The 17011-nt window shown below is 41.6% G+C and overlaps 1 protein-coding gene across 5 annotated transcripts in view; it reads left to right on the top strand.

Annotated features, from left to right (window-relative positions):
* trpm7 (transient receptor potential cation channel, subfamily M, member 7) overlaps positions 1–17011 on the top strand; it is a 46304-nt gene that overhangs the window by 25218 nt on the left and 4075 nt on the right. Inside the window, exons 20-37 of one of the 5 annotated variants that reach the window (XR_008831375.1) lie at positions 131–259; positions 589–840; positions 2028–2202; positions 3060–3192; positions 3296–3474; positions 3606–3738; positions 4723–5525; positions 6455–6543; positions 6632–6728; positions 6835–6911; positions 7029–7066; positions 8954–8982; positions 9612–9671; positions 10011–10055; positions 10675–10740; positions 12255–12538; positions 14002–14135; positions 14235–16731. Coding sequence is in view for 3 of the 5 variants with exons in the window: in XM_056412285.1 (XP_056268260.1) it covers positions 131–259; positions 589–840; positions 2028–2202; positions 3060–3192; positions 3296–3474; positions 3606–3738; positions 4723–5525; positions 6455–6543; positions 6632–6728; positions 6835–6911; positions 7029–7066; positions 8954–8982; positions 9612–9671; positions 10011–10055; positions 10675–10740; positions 12255–12538; positions 16738–16820 (2672 nt within the window). In the remaining 2 variants the exon portion in view is untranslated. The other 4 variants (XR_008831374.1, XM_056412285.1, XM_056412287.1 and 1 more) reach the window with 4 other exon arrangements.

The raw sequence follows: 17011 nt of genomic DNA, 5'->3' as shown, positions 1-17011 counted from the left end.
TTCGATACATCGTATTATTTATGACATAAAAAGTTTTTACAAAATGAATAATAATTACTGCATTCCCATTCGTGGGAGAATTAATCCATGTTTTTGGAGTTGTTTATGACTGTTGTTGTTTATCTCACAGCTCTTCTACCTGGGCTTCTTGATGTTCTACTCGTATGTCGTCCTGGTGAAAATGCCCGAAATTCCTTCTCCTCAAGAGTGGGTGGTCATCCTCTACATATTCACCTCCGCCATTGAGAAGATTCGAGAGGTATGTGCGACACAATGTTATTGTAAACCCTGTTTTTAAAGGTGCTATATGAATAAAGTTATTATTATTATTGTTAATTATTAAGCGTAAATGAAGATTCAAAATGTGAGTTCTTTTTTTTTTTTAAACAAAGGATTACAAGTAATAAAGTGTGTGTGTATTTATATCTGTGTGTATGTATGTGTTTGTGATATATGTATATATATATATGTGTGTGTATATGTGTATATATCTTTATCTATGTATATCTATGTGTATAAATCTTATCTATCCATCTCATTATTGTTTCACATGTAGTTCCTCCTCTCTCCTCCCGTCTCCTCTTCCAGATGTTTATGTCTGAAGCGGGCAAAATAAGCCAGAAGATAAAAGTGTGGTTCAGCGACTATTTCAACGTGTCGGACTTTCTGGCCATTGTCACCTTCTTCATCGGCTTCGGCTTGCGATTGGCTGGCGGTGAAGCCTTCGTCCCCGGGAGGACGGTGTATTGTCTCAACATCATCTTCTGGTACGTGCGACTCCTGGACATACTGGCCGTCAACCAGCAGGCCGGACCGTACGTCATGATGATCGCCAAAATGGTGAGTTAGTGAGACATAATGTAGAAGAGGAGAATGTTTTTGTACACCTGTTAAATTTATTTAATGTTATTATTTTCCCTGGTCTCAGAGATTTTTTTAATGCATTTGTTACTGTAATTGTAATAAGCCAAGAACACTTCACATACGCTAATAACCATTTTTATCATGAAAGTAATGGGTACCTAAGGCCATGACGGTATAACAGGCACCTTTTGTAAATGATACACAATTGTTTAGTAGCTTTTAAGGTATACTTTAGTCTGAACATGTGAGAAAGTTGCACATTTTTTGTGCTTTTATTAATATTGACGTTTTAATCGGTTCGCACATTCATATTTAAACAGCATTTGTATTTATATATATATTTATTTATTTAAATAAATATTTATATAAATAAATATATATTTAGATATCTAAATATATATTTATTTATTTAAATAAATATTTATATAAATAAATATATATTTAGATATCTAAATATATTTAGATATCTAAATATATTTATATATTTTATATCTATATACTTATATATATATATTATTATTAATATTTCTATATATGTATTTATTTATATATACAGGACTGTCTCAGAAAATTAGAATATTGTGATAAAGTTCTTTATTTTCTGTAATGCAATTAAAAAAACAAAAATGTCATGCATTCTGGATTCATTACAAATCAACTGAAATATTGCAAGCCTTTTATTCTTTTAATATTGCTGATTATGGCTTACAGCTTAAGAAAACTCAAATATCCTATTTCTAAATATTAGAATATCATGAAAAAGTATACTAGTAGGGTATTAAACAAATCACTTGAATCGTCTAATTAACTCGAAACACCTGGAAACACATTTTCAAATGTTTGATTTTGTTTTGCTGTTATAAATCTTTTTTTTTACTTGGTCTGAGGAAATATTAAAATTTTATGAGATAGGATTTTAGAGTGTTCTTAAGCTGTAAGCCATAATCAGCAATATTAAAAGAATAAAAGGCTTGCAATATTTCAGTTGATTTGTAATGAATCCAGAATGCATGACATTTTTGTTTTTTTAATTGCATTACAGAAAATAAAGAACTTTATCACAATATTCTAATTTTCTGAGACAGTCCTGTATGTTTATATATATATTTATTTATATATATATGCCCTCGGTCCTGTTTCATTCGCTGTGACGTCTCTTCCAGGTGGCCAACATGTTCTACATAGTGGTAATAATGGCGATAGTCCTGCTGAGCTACGGCGTGCCCAGGAAAGCCATCCTGTACCCACACGAGGAGCCCAGCTGGACGCTGGCCAAAGACGTGGTCTTCCAGCCGTACTGGATGATGTACGGGGAAGTGTACGCCTATGAAATCGATGGTAAGGACGATAAGGATGGTAGGGGAGATTACGATGGTAAGAAGAACAGTTTTATTAAATAAAGCTTCTCACCACGGCATGATTGCAAATTGGCACTCACAAAAACGAGCACTGTGAAAATCAAAAACCCACGACGCCTCCAATCATCGCCTCCCGTCTCACGTCTTTCACACGTAGAAGCGGCCAACGTAGGTATCTTTTTGGGGGAGGGCGGGGCCATTTTTTTTGTTTCACAGCAGCGTCAACGGCCTCGACTCGAGTCGGGCGCATGCGACGCTTCGGTGGAACAAAACACACCTGGCGCCGCGCTCCATGACCCGAGTTGGACTCGCTGAGGTTTCACACACACACTGTTGAAAATTGATCACATGGTGCATCACTGTTGCTCTGATGTAAATCACAAAGTCTAAATTATTTTTGTAAAAATATGCTGATGAGACGAAAGAAAAAAACAAATTGAATGCTAAAAGTTTTTTGTTATTTTATAACATTAAAAATATTCCTCTAGTTGCCTTTTTGTGCAGCTTAACTCTCGTAATGCGTCTTCCTTTCTAGGATATGCAATGTTTCAGCTGATGTATCGGCATTTCCACATCACAATAAATACATTAATTATGTATCTAAACAATTTAATGATTAAAGAAATAATATTTCAAATAAGTCAATTTCAAGTGTGTATCATCCTATTTTGTTTTGGTATGTATTCATGCGTGTGATGGTTGCATCTGAACCTCCATAAAGTCTGATAGTGATGAACAAGACCCGGAGGGGATATATTTAGCACATTTTGGGGGGCGTTGGTATGTGCGTGCACGCTTGCGGGTGTGTGTGCGCTAAAAGCCTCCCCCTCTTTACAGTGTGTGCCAATAACACAGAGACATCAGTGAGGACCCTGTGTGCAGCCGGAGTGTGGCTGACTCCTCTCCTCCAAGCCGTCTACCTCTTCGTACAGTATATACTGATGGTCAACCTCCTCATCGCCTTCTTCAAGTAGGTGCACAAGATGATAAATCCCCAAAAATGTGGGTGCCCGTTAACTTTTTTGTTAACTTTTTAGTGTAATTTCTCTACTCGCTCTCTCTTTGTTTTCCAGCAATGTGTATCTCCAAGTGAAGTCCATTTCTAATCTGGTGTGGAAGTACCAGCGCTACCACTTCATCATGACCTACCACGAGAAGCCTGTGCTCCCGCCCCCGTTCATCCTCCTCTGCCACATCTACTCCCTCTTCTGTACGTGCAGGAAGAGGAAGAAGGAGCACACCTACGGACCAAGTACGACCACGCCTCCGTCCTTCATATTGACCGTCGAGAACAAACAACTGGGATTAAAATGCTTTCTTTGGACGACGTGTTTGCTGCTTAACCGGGCGTTGAATCATGTCGGCCTTTCTTCTTTCCTCCAGAGCTGTTTCTCACAGAGGAAGACCAAAAGAAGCTCCATGACTTTGAGGAGCAATGTGTCGAGACGTACTTTCACGAAAAGGACGATCGGTTTCACTCCGGGAGTGACGAGCGCATACGTCTGACGTCGGAAAGGTGTGTGTGTGGGGGGGGGGGGCTGTTTCTGGCTTTTTTTTTAACCCTCCTGTTACCTTTAGGGTCAATTTGACCCCGTTTAATGTCGGTGTTTTTCACTGTGTCAAACATATAAGAAATATCAACTTTTTTATATATTTAAAGGGATATTTAGGTAGTCAACAAACAAACATAAAAGACCTCACACTTAAACTTGGAAAACAATATTAATTCTAGTAATTTTCTGGAGGTTTTAATTGCTGGGGTCAAATTGACCCCGAGAGTAAAACATGTCAGTAAATATAAAGGTAACAGGAGGGTTAAACATTGAATGGGGTCAAATTGACCCTAAGGTAACAGGAGGGTTAAAGCTGCAATGTGGAGGTTCTTTTTTGTAAATAAGCAAAAAATCTCTGGTTTAAAGCCGGAAATCCTCAAAACAAAAATACATGCACGTGCATCGCTTGGAACAAAGTTCTCCATAGTGCTGCTACAGGTCAAAACTCCAGTCCAATGAGTAACAACCTGCTGAATTGACAGTAATTCTGAAATGAAAATATTTCCTTTAAAATAAATTGAAATGAGAACATTTCTGACCATCTCAAAATGAGCGCGTGATCCTTTTCATTTAACAGACACGCTCGGGGTTCGTACGGTCACGGAACACATGGAAAAGTCATGACATTTTAAAAATTGTTATTTCCAGGCCTGGAAAAGTCCTTGGGGGAAAAAAATATAATCCCAAAAGTTTTGGGAAACTCTTGGAAATGTGTTATATTCATATGTTAATTTACACAGTTTGATTACAAGAATAAACATTGGTATAAAGATGTATTCTTTTAATCAAACTACTGTCTCATTTAAGGTATATACTCATGTATACACTGAGATTTCACTGAATGTTTGGTCATGGAAATTTGATTTAAAGTCCTGAAAATCTATTGGTCACCATGCGTATGAACCCTTCGCTGTGGGTCACTGAGCCTTCTGTTGTGTCATCTCCAGGGTTGAGACCATGTGCTTGCAGCTGAAGGAGGTCGGCAACAAGGTCAACTTCATAAAACGCTCTCTGCACACACTGGATTCCCAGATCGGCCACCTGCAAGACCTCTCGGCGCTCACCGTGGACACCCTGAAGACGCTCACCGCTCAGAAGGCGTCGGAGGCCAGCAAGGTCCACAATCAGATCACGCGGGAGCTCAGCCTCTCCAAGAACCTGGTGCCCAGCGTCGCCCACGCGGCGACGGACACGGGCCCCCACTCCAAATCGTCCGCCGTCGGAAAACGCAGCGTGGGCGCCTACTTCGGCTCCTCGTTCCCCCAGGCGGGCGCCAACATCGCCGATTCTCTTTTCGGCGTCGGGGGAGGGGCCGGGGCGGAGAGCAGCCGGAGGGCAACCGGCCATGGAGCGGCGGGGCTGGGCCTGGACCCCAACCTCAACCCGGCGTTGAGTCCGGAGAGGCGTGGCTTATTTGGGCTCGGGCACCTCGCCGCGGAGGCCGGATCCTCGGGCAGCGTCGGCTCCGGCGCCTTCGTCCAAAGCGCGGCGGCGGCGGCCGTGACCCCGCCGGAGCTGCGTCTCCGAGGCCGGTCGCTCACCCAGAGCAAGCTGAACCGTCCGCAAGAGCCGGCTCCTTTCGACTCGCCGTCCAGCCTGCCCAACGTGCCCTCCCCCGCGGCTCGCTTCCACATCGGCAGCACGCCCTCCCAGCCCAGTGGCTCCAGCCACCCAGAACTCGCCCTCGCTCGGCTTTACCAGCAGCACTTCCAGCCCGACTGCACCGCTGTAGAGTTCGGGGCGTTTGTGGGTAAGTACGAGACCGAGGCGGTGAGCGAGGAGGTTGAGAACGGCGCGTGTATGTCTCCTGCCGTCGTCGTCGCCGCTAAGACTTCGGGCTCTGCTCGGCTCGCCCGCTCGCCCGCGAAGCCCGAGAGCACGGCGGGGTCGGGAGGCGGGGGGAGGCAGAGGGAGGGGGGGCGCGGGTACGTGAACGAGGCGTTCTGCGACGACGACGGCCGGCCGGTCGCTCCCGGGGCCGAGTCGGCGGCGAGCGGCGACGCCCACGGAAGCGGCGGCCCGCCGGGATGCGCCGCGCGCGCCCCTGCCGAGGCGCTCGGGAGACCCCGCCGACGAAGCTGCGAGGATCAAAGTGGGTCAGAAATGCCGCTCGACTGGAGGAACGCGGCGAGAGAAGCGAACGAAACGAGAGGTTTGAGTTCCGGGCCGAGCGTCGGTTGAGGACGGTGCGCCGGGTGCTCGGGTCTCCGTCTCCAGTTCAAGATCCCAGCTGGTGGCTTTCCTTCTTCTCCTCTCTCTGCGCCATCTGTTGACTGTCTGTTGACTGTCTGTTGACTGTCTGTTCCTGGGTGGTTCTTCCCGTGTTTTGAAGGATTTGGTTGACTGGTTGTGGTTTTCTGAGCTCTCTTGTGATTCATGGATGATTTGTGGCATGTGGCGGGGACGTTTGTCATAAGAATCAAAGGTTTTTAACTGATTTTATTTGTTTGGTTTTTTACATTTTGTTGTGATGAGCATGTCACCACATGGTTGTTTGTCTTGTTCTGAATACCTTTGATTTAACAATGCTGGTATATACAGATATATCTGTATAAAGATTTATTTTACATAATTCTATGTGTGGGATATTGTTACATGAACCAAATTACAAGGGAAAATAAAAAGTATTTTATTCCATAATATGACCTAATGTCCACTGACGATATTTTCTGGTTTTAGGGCACAAAGACAGTTTGGACCTCCAGCACTCGACACCCAAAGAAACCTCCAGCAGACAGCACAGCCCGGTCCCACAGACCAGATTGCAGGTGTGTGTGTGTGTGTGTGTGTGTATAAACATATGAGTCACTGTATGGTTATTTGGTGCATGGACTGTATACCACTTATCTTCCACAGGCGCAGCCTGAAGGACAAGGTCATATCAGAGCAGTAAACTCCTACGCCGGCTTCACAGAATTTGATCGGCACCCGGCTTTCCTCCATCCGGACTCCAGTAAGATCACAACAAATAAATGATCATTTATATAGTTTTCTGCTGCCCAAAATCCATCAGTCTGATCATTCCTTCACGGTGATTGTTCATTGTTGTGTTTGTGTAGCTCTGAAGAAGAAGGACAGGAGCAGAGTGTCGGCTGAAGACATCCTCATTCACGAAGACCCCCGGGCTTCAGTATTGGTGAGAAATGTGTCTATTCATGTAGATCCACGAACTCCTCCGTAAAGTTGAACTCTTAATTAAATTAATGCTGGTTCCTCTTGTGTTTATTAACGAGACATGGTTTTTCTCCAACAGGAACGGGTTCAGGTCAAATCAGCCCAAGCCAGCAGCTTGTAAGTGTCACAAGATGTATACACACACACACACACATGTATTTCTATACCTGTGAAGAACACCCTTATTGACATAACACATTCCTTAACCCCACCCCTCACTCGAGTTCATATTATTTTACCTGTGGCTGTGTACCATGAGCTGAACCTCTTTTAACCTATCCTGAACCTCTTTTAACTAGGGCTGTGAAACGATTAAAAATTTGAATCGGGTTAATCACAGGTTTTTGTGGATTAATCATGATTAATCACATATTACCGATATTCTCGTTATATTTTGTGAGAACATAGAGATTTATGACAAAAGACGGATATATACATTTATACATTCTTCTATACAATGGTGCTGCAACTCAGCAGTTATTTAGCAGTTTTCTTCCATATGGAACATTAATACATCTTCATCCTAAACAGAATGTTTAACCCTCCTGTTACCTTTCGGGTCAATTTGATCCCATTCAATGTTTAATGTCGGTGTTCTTTGGGGTCAATTTGACCCCAGGCTGTTTTTCACTGTGTCAAACATATAAGAAATATCAACTTTTTTATATATTTAAAGGGCTATTTAGGTAGTCAACAAACAAACATAAAGTACCTCACACTTAAACTTGGGAAGCAATATTAATTCTAATAATTTTCTGGAGGTTTTAATTGCTGGGGTCAAATTGACCCCGAGGGTAAAATATGTTAGTAAATGTAAAGGTAACAGGAGGGTTAAACAGAACATTTTTCTCTTGTTTGTCAACCATTAACTCCACCATGATACAATCTAAAGGCCTCTAGTCTTCCTCTAGCAGCTGCTGAGGCAAACTGACTGTGTGGGTTTTCTTCATGAACTGGGCCGTGATGAAAGGGACGGCGGGGACACCGCTGCAAAGCTGAAACCTCACCGGCCCGGACAGGTGGACAGATTGACAAGTGACTTTTTTTTTGCTCGGTCCCGATGCGCGCGCACGGAGCTCTGTGGCGCGCGAGACGGAGATCGATAAGTGTTAACGCAACGCGTAGAGACAGAAATGACATGCTGCTGTGGAGATACGATCAACAACAGACGTTTAGTTTAATAAACAAAGACGTGCTATAGAGAACATGTCGGGGGCGGGCCAATCTATTTAATGTCATGCGATCTACCAACACTACGCCGCGATCGACGTGTTGAGACCCTGATCTACAGGAAGTAAAAGTCGTAACAAGGTTTCCGTAGGTGAACCTGCGGAAGGATCATTACCGATGAACAGACCGTCTGCATGAGAGTGGACAGATTTCAGATTGAAGTGGTGTATTGGAAGCTCATTTTGCAAGTGACTTTTTTTTCGTCCCGACGACCAACAACAGACGGATTGGAAGCTCATTCTGCGCATGCGTTAAATGCGGTAAAAAAAAATAACTAGTGAAACCTGTAATTGAATTAACTGAGTTAACGCGTTATTTTTCACAGCACTAATTTTAACCTATCCTGAACCTATTTTAACCTATCCTGAACCTCTTTGAACCTAACCTGAACCTCTTTTAACCTAACCTGAACCTCTTTTAACCTATCCTGAACTTATTCAGGCCTTTTTGAAGTTGTGTTGGATGGTGAGGACCCATCATCCTCTAGGTCTAATTTTTTTTAATTGGTTCTCACAAAGATAGAAGTTTGCACACACGTTTAGGGATGCAAATGAAAGTCAGACCAGTTTTATGTCTGATTTTAACATTTATTTCTGCTGTATATTTGTTTTTAAGTTATTTAAAACCAGCTCTCGATAATATACATTACATCATCTTATTAACACCGCCCTATGTAAACGCATCACACAAGCTCTTGTGTAGATTCATGAATGTGATCTGCGTCTGTGTTTTGTTAAACTAATGTCTGTCTGTGGTCTCTCTTGCTCCTATCAGGCGAGCCCCAGGGGAAGATGCACCGAGTGGTAAGCAATGTAGTTTCACTGGTGGTCCTCCAACTCGCGTGTTTTAGTTTGGTCAGACTCGTTCGGTCTGGAACAGCTGGTCCAGCAGCATTTACCCAGAATCTCATATCAAAGGGACATTTGGCCTTTTCCCCTGTCTTGGAATCCAATGTGCATGTTTGTGTGTGATAAAATCCATTATGTAACATAATCACCCAAAAGGAAAAGTATTGTTTCTCCCCCTTTTACTTTTCTAAAATTATTTCTAGATCTCTATATATTATTATTATTATATTTATTTTTTAAATATATATTTATTTATTTATGTCTAAAAAAATGTATATATTCTCTTAATTTATTATATATATAATGAATATCTATTTATGAATATATATATGAATAGATATTCATATCTATATATGAATATATAGATAAATATATATAGATATTCATATCTACATTTGAATATATATAGATATGAATATATATTAAAAGATGAAGTTAATATATAGATTTATTATAAATATATAGATTTATATACATAAATATAATATATATTATAATATTATTATTTATATATATAATATGCTGTACAATACTTCATATACTCATATTTCTGGATGAATGCTAACAGAGCTATTCTTCTGTAGCGACAGCGGCAGTTTCTCTCTACGCGCCTCGCCACAGCCTCCTCGGAGCCAGAAAGGACTGTGAGTAACTGGCAGCTCGACCCAGTCCAACCCTGTATTGGGTTTTTTAAACGTTTAAAACACATGTATGTACAGATATTAAATAAATGCTTTACTTGGCAACAGTACTTACTTGCAGGAACTAAAACTGTCAAGCTCGATCTTTTAGTTTTGATGTCGTACAGAGACCTCTAGTGGCGGGTGCTGAGAACGCGATGGTTTTTCTTTTGGTTGTTGCTGCATTAATGTGCTCTAATGTTGTCCAGTGATTTATCATTGGTGTGTTCATTAAATTGATAAAAAATCTGCTAATTCTGTAAAAAAAAGATTTCAACGGTTGTTTTTCTCTTTCCTCCACAGCTATTGGCTCACCGTACAAGCCCATAGAAAGCTACCAGTACTCCGGTGAGAAAGCGAGAATACGTTGTATGTGTTTTTCAGTTCCAAAAATTGATGATAGGATATATTTGTGTTGTTAGATCTTTAAACAGGGTTCGTACGGTCATGGAAAACCTGGAAAAATCATAGAATTTTAAAAATGGTTATCATTTCCAGGCCTGGAAATGTGTTTTATTCACATTTTCATTTACGCTGAGTTTGAAATAAATCATATGTTTTTAAAAGAAAGACGCTCAAATTATAAGCATGCATAAGCTGCAGGTGATCGGATTAAAAGAATAAACGTTTATAGCATATACAATTTATACATGTTCATTCTTTTAATCAAACTACTGTCTCATTCATTTGTGTCATTTGAGGTTATACTGTATGCTTTTGCATTCTCATTGTTAGTTTAAATACAACATTTTATTACTTTTTGGTCATGGAAATTTGGTTTAAAGTCATGAAAATCTATTGGTCAAAATGTGTATGAACTCTGTTTAAAATGCATTTAATTCAGAGTGTCTGTGGGTGAAAATGCTAAAAGTTTCCCCAAGCCGACAAATAAATTATTCCCAAAGTAGTTTCACCTCCGTTCACTTCTTCTCTCAACCCGTTTGTCTACTTTTTTTGCCTCCTGCAGCTGTCGAGCGCAACAACTTGATGAGGCTGTCCCAGAGCATCCCCTTCACCCCCGTGCCCCCTAGAGGTGAGTCTGCGTCACGCCGCCTTCCCACAGACATGACGCGCTGGTGAAAACACCACAGACGCTTCTCAGAACAGACGGCCGGCAGTTGGAGAATGAGGAAGTTTGGGAGGGAGATAGGAGCCGTTTCTTTTGCTGCATTGTTTTTCGCCCTCCCACCTGCAGCTGCTTCAACAACCAGCCCTACACAGCTGGAGAGTATTCACTGCAGATTATTATTATCTTTATTTAAAAGGGACCATGTTCAGTTAAAACATGAATATCACCATTTGATGCTCTGGACCAGATTGTAGCTATACAGCTAATTTTCATATGTAGTCTCTTGACAGACCATAATAAACATAAAACAATAACAAACAAAACAATAAAAACCATAAAACAATAACAATAACAAACAAAACATTAACAAACAGTACAGGATGAGAAGCACTACAACAATATGTGTGTTAAGAAGAACACAAAATACACACAATGCGAAGCTACAGTCCAGCACATTAAAAGTAAGTCATACATACCATTAAAAGTAAGTAATAAAAAACATTAAAAGTAAGTAATACGAGCCATAATCATTTTACAGAGCTGACCATCTTTCAACTGATTTTTTACATTATTTTTTAAAGTCCTGATGGAGCTGCATCTCTGTATTCTAGTTCTTGAAAATGTAATATGCATTTTTTTTAATGTTAATCGCATTAAAAAAAATGCACATGGTAAAATAAATCTGATTCTGGTCTTGACTGAATATGTATTTATATATGTATATATAGTTTGGGTTTTGGAGGTCACTACAGACAATGAAGCAAAAATGCAAAAAATAACTGACCACATTTTTGTTATAACCCTCATGGTCTTGAAAGCTGCTGAGGAACTTAAAGCAGTTTTACAATCTGCTATCACACATATATTTATTAGCTGTTGTTTCCTTGGAAACCTTTATTGCGCAATCTCATTGCCCTCGCTTTGACACTCGCGGACCAAACCGTTTCCGTGCCGGTTTCATGCTCGACAGGTAGGACGGACTCGGCTTATTAAAATGTCCGTGTCAGTCGTTCCTTGTACTACATTGTCCCGTGTTCAAAACGGCCCAGAGACAAATTTGTTTCTTTCTCTCTCTCTCTCTCTCTCTCTCTCTCCCTCCCCCGCCTGCCTGCCGGTCCATCTGGTTCTCGATTGTCCTCAAAAGGCAAACCTGTTTAATAAATAGTTGATGGATCAAATCGTTACTAAAACATGTCGTATTACAACGCCAAATGAATGGTAGAGTTACTGCACATACAACAAATAATCAACTTGAGAGTGTCAGCCAGAAACATTCATGAGCAGATGGCATATCGATGTCCTCTTGCTCTAGCACTTGAATTTTAAGCGTGGGGAAAAAAATGGAGATCTTCGAGAGGAGAAACCTGCACGGAGTCCAGCGGTTTCTCGTCCAGATTTTCGCGCCGTGTCCGTGCGACCGTGTTCCTGGAGGGTCTATAAGCGAGGCGTTTCTCACCCGCCGCTCTGTGTACCCTCAGGAGAGCCGGTGACGGTGTACCGGCTGGAGGAGAGCTCCCCCAACACCATCAACAACAGCATGTCCTCCTGGGCCCAGCGGGGCCTCTGTGCTAAGATCGAGTTTCTGAGCAAGGAGGAGATGGGAGGGGGACTCCGACGGGCCCTCAAGGTGCTCTGCACCTGGTCGGAGTACGACATCCTGAAACCGGGACACCTGTACATCGTCAAGTCCTTCCTCCCCGAGGTGGTGCAGACCTGGCAGAGCATCTACAAGGAGGACACGGTGCTGCACCTCTGCCTCAGGGTAGGGAGCCCAGACACACGCCGTCGACTCGCGTGACCCAGGCTGAGATGTATTAAATACAGTCGTATGCAAAAGTTTAGGCACCCCTCTGAGGCTGCATGATCATTTACTCTGTCTTCACCAAAAAAAGATCACAGTTGTGTAATATTCATTTTCTAGTTAACACTGAGTGCTGGGGTGTTTCCCAGACAAAGATATTTAGTGTAGCAGTATTTAGTTGTGTGAAATTAAATCAAATGTGAAAAATAGGCTGTGCAAAAGTTTGGGCACCCTTATCATTTTGTTGATTTGGATACCTGTACCTACTAAATGCTGATTAACTGCAACACATAATTCGTCTGATTAACTCGTTACGCCTTCGATTCCATAGAAAGGTGCATCCAATCATTAGAAAAGGTATTGAAGGGATCTAATTGCAAGTTGTGCTTCTCTTTGAATCTCAGTGGCAACATGGGGGCATCAAAACAGCTCTCGAATGATCTAAAAACAAAGATTGTCCAGCAGTATGGTTTAGGGGAAGGCTAAGAAAAGTTATCCCGGAGGTTTCAGCTTTCAGTTTCCACTGTGAGGAATGTTATTAAGAAATGGAAGGCAACAGGCACAGTTCTTGTTAAGGCCAGAAGTGGCAGGCCAAGAAAAATATCGGAAAGGCAAAGAATGGTCAGAATGGTCAAGGACAACCCTCAGACCACCTCCAAAGACCTGCAAGGTCATCTTGCTGCAGATGGTGTCACTGTGCATTGCTCAGAGAACAGCTGTATGGGAGAGTGATGCGGGAGAAGCCTTTCCTGCACACACGCCACAAACCGGCTCGCTTGAGGTCTGCAAAACTACATTTGAACAAGCCAGGCTCATTTTGGAACAAAGTGCTGTGGACTGATGAGACAAAGCTAGAGCAGGGTGTCCGCGGGTCCTTAAAAAGTCTTAAAAAGTCTTAAATTGCTTTTCCTAAAAATAAGGCCTTAAAAAGTCTTAAATTGTCTTAAATTCAGATTGGATTGGTCTTAAATTTTTTGGGTGTCATGTCCAGGGGTTTTCCTGGGTCAAAATGGGTCTTCGGTGCTCCCAAAAAATATGTTGGCGCTGCCGACCGCCTATTCGTGCAGGTCGGGCTGTTGAGTGATCAGCAGCTGTCCGCTCGGTCCATTCGCGCACCTCACAGTTGCGTATTGATCAGACAAGAAGACACGCTTATCAACTCCAGTGTTTCCCTATAACAGGGTGAAATCCCGCAAACAATTCTCGGCTCCGCGACAGAGCGATGCGCGCCGGCATCGAAGCTCTGCCGTGATGCGCGCTGCGGGTGAGCACCGCGTATTCGGTCCCATCAATCCCCTACAACGTGAAGCATCGGCTACTTTAGAAAACATGGCAGGATGCAAGTTCAACAACGGCTTGAAAAGAACGAGTGTTTCTGGTCACGGTGGGTGAAATGCTTCTGAATCTGCGTTATGTGTCGCGAGACTTTCCAGCGGTGGAATCTCACGTGCAGAGCAAGAAGCACAGAGACTAGCGAAGGCCGCCCGCGGGGCTAGCTGCTGCTCCGCCGCGAGCTCCTGCTCCGCCGCCCGCAACGACGTCAACTACAACGCTGGAGGTCACCGGAGGAAATCCAGCACCTTGCAACAAAGAGCTCATCACCGAAGACCAACGCTGCAGTGCGTTCTTCATTCTGTTCCACGAGACTCTGAACCAGACCACCGCGAGCAGACAGCTGGACTTCATGTGCGTTATTGGTGAAATGACCACGTCCAGTCAGGATCCTGTGGAGCTCATGGGCCATGACACGCCCAGGACCTACTTCAGCACCTCAAAGTAAGTCTAACATAAATATATGTATTAACTATCCTCTTGTATATGAGTATGTGTTTCATATAGTTAAGCTTTACTCATGTGTCAAGTTAATAACAGCTATGCATAGGCGCACTACACATTAATTAGACTAATTAAAAATAGTTTTAGAATGGTAGTAAGTAGAGTGGTGTTTACCTGTCAATATGTCTACATAGTGTTCACTAGGCTCAAGAGATGGCTCACGTTGCTTAATTTGTAAAAATAGTATTCATTCCTATTTATCCAGTCTGACATTAATCTGAAGTGGTGGTGTCATAAGAGATGTGGTGACTGTTGTTTGGCTAATGTCTGCCTTTTTTCTTTCTTTTTTCCAGGAGAATGGACCAAATGTCAACTGGAAGTTTTTATATTAATACAGTTTGAAAAGGATTGTTTTCCTAGTATATTCACAAAAGCTCAGCAGTAGACATGAACCTGTGCACAAACATCCATCACATAGAGACATGAGAACTCACACTCACTCACCCACACACACATACATTCTATTATGTAAATGAATTTGCATTTTAAAAGCAGCTGGAAATGTTATTTGTTACTTTATGGATTTTTTTTGTTCAAAAGGAACTATGTTGCATGTATTTTTAAAATATATTTACTTAATTTTAGAGACATTTGTTCATGGGACTTAAATGTTCTGAAAATGTATTAATAAATATAATTTACAACAGCAATGACATTTGTGTTATCCTTTTGCATTACACCATACTGTTAATTTTGAACAGACATCAGTGTGTTTACTTTGAATTAATTAATTTAGATTAATGTATATTTCCATCGTAAATTAGGTCTTAAATTTTATTTAGACGTGGTCTTAAAAAGTCTTAAAAAGTCTTACATTTCACTGGTTTATTCCTGTAGACACCCTGTAGAGCTATTTGGTCACAACAAGAGGCGTTACGCATGGAGGCAAAAGAACACAGCATTCCTAGAAAAACACTCGCTGCCCACAGTAACATGTGGCGGGGGGTCCATCATGCTGTGGGGCTGTGTGGCTAGTGCAGGTACTGGGAATCTAGTTAAAGTTGAGGGTCGCATGGATTCAACTCAGTACCAGCAAATTCTTGACAATAATGTTCTAGAATCTGTAACAAAGCTGAAGTTACGGCGGAGTTGTGTGTTCCAGCAGGACAACGACCCGAAACATCGCTCCAAATCCACTCAGGCATTTATGCAGAGGAACAACTACAATGTTCTGGAACGGCCATCCCAGTCGCCAGACTTGAATATAATTGAAAATCTATGGGGTGACTTGAAGCGGGCACCCATCAGACCTTACTGAACTGGAGATGTATTGTAAGGAAGAATGGTCCAAAATACCTTCATCCAGAATTCAGACACTCATCAGAGGCTATAAGAAGCGTCTAGAGGCTGTTATTTTTGCAAAAGGAGGCTCTACTAAATATTAATGTGATTTTTCTGTTGGGGTGCCCACATTTATGCACCTGTCTAATTCTCTTATGATGCATATGGCATATTTTCTGTTTATCAAATAAACCTTATTTCACTGCTAAAATATCACTGTGTCCATGAAGTATTATATATATGACAAAGAAGTTCCCGATCCAAATGCCCAACAATTTATAGATGAAAGTAATGGAGATTATCAGGGGTGCCCAAACTTTTGCATACGACTGTATAAGCTCTTTTAAAAAAAAATAGTTTCATCTTTGAGTTGTAATCTCGAAATTGCATAAAGGTTTTTTTTAGCTATAAAGTTTAAGAACTGCCGTTTGAAACATTAACCTGAAGAACTGGTGTCAAAATTATTTTCAAAAATGTTTACTCTCCAAAAGATTTGGAAAAGTCATGGAAATGTGTTAAATTAATGTTAATTTACGCAGTTTGATAAAAAGAACAAACATTTATATAGATATTTATACTTTTTTAAATCAAACTATTGTGTAATTTAAGGTGTATACACCGAGAGTCCACAAAATATTTGGTTATGGAAATTTGGTTTAAAGTTGTGGAAACCCATTGGTCGACATTGTATGAACCCTGATAAAGGTTTTATTAGCTGTAAAGTTTAAGAACTGCCATTTAAAACATTAACCTGTCGGACGATGCAGGGTTCGTACTGTCATGGAAAACCTGGGAAAGTCATTGAAAAAAATAAAATTCCAAAAGTTTTGGAAAAGTCATGGAAATTTCATAGATTATGTTAATGTACTGTATGCTTTGGAATTGTCGTTAGTTTAAATATGACATTTTCTCACTTTTTCATCGATACACCCGAGATTCACAAAATGTTTGTTCATTGAAATTTGGTTTAAAGTCCTGGGAAGCCATTTAACATGTGCATGAACCCTGACTGGTGTCTGTGACCAAAACATTTGTGCCTCCAGGAGATCCAACAGCAACGAGCCGCCCAGAAGTTGACGTTTGCCTTCAACCAAATCAGGCCGAAGACGATTCCTTATTCCCCGAGGTAAGCGTCGGCAAACACATCTTACAGGAGCTTTACTTTAAGATTGTTGTGGTATGTTCGCTTTCCACGCCCAAGTCCCAAATGTTGCTGAGCTCATTGTGGTTGTGGCGCAGCCAGATTACGAGACCGTGTGCAACCGGTGATTTACACATCAACACGAGAGGAACACGCCTCGGCATTGCAGTGTTTCC

This window comes from Pseudoliparis swirei, chromosome 4 (assembly GCF_029220125.1).
Source record: "Pseudoliparis swirei isolate HS2019 ecotype Mariana Trench chromosome 4, NWPU_hadal_v1, whole genome shotgun sequence".
NCBI lineage: Eukaryota > Metazoa > Chordata > Actinopteri > Perciformes > Liparidae > Pseudoliparis > Pseudoliparis swirei.
Note: the sequence above shows the minus strand (reverse complement) of the source record. Positions and strands in the feature narration are given on the sequence as shown.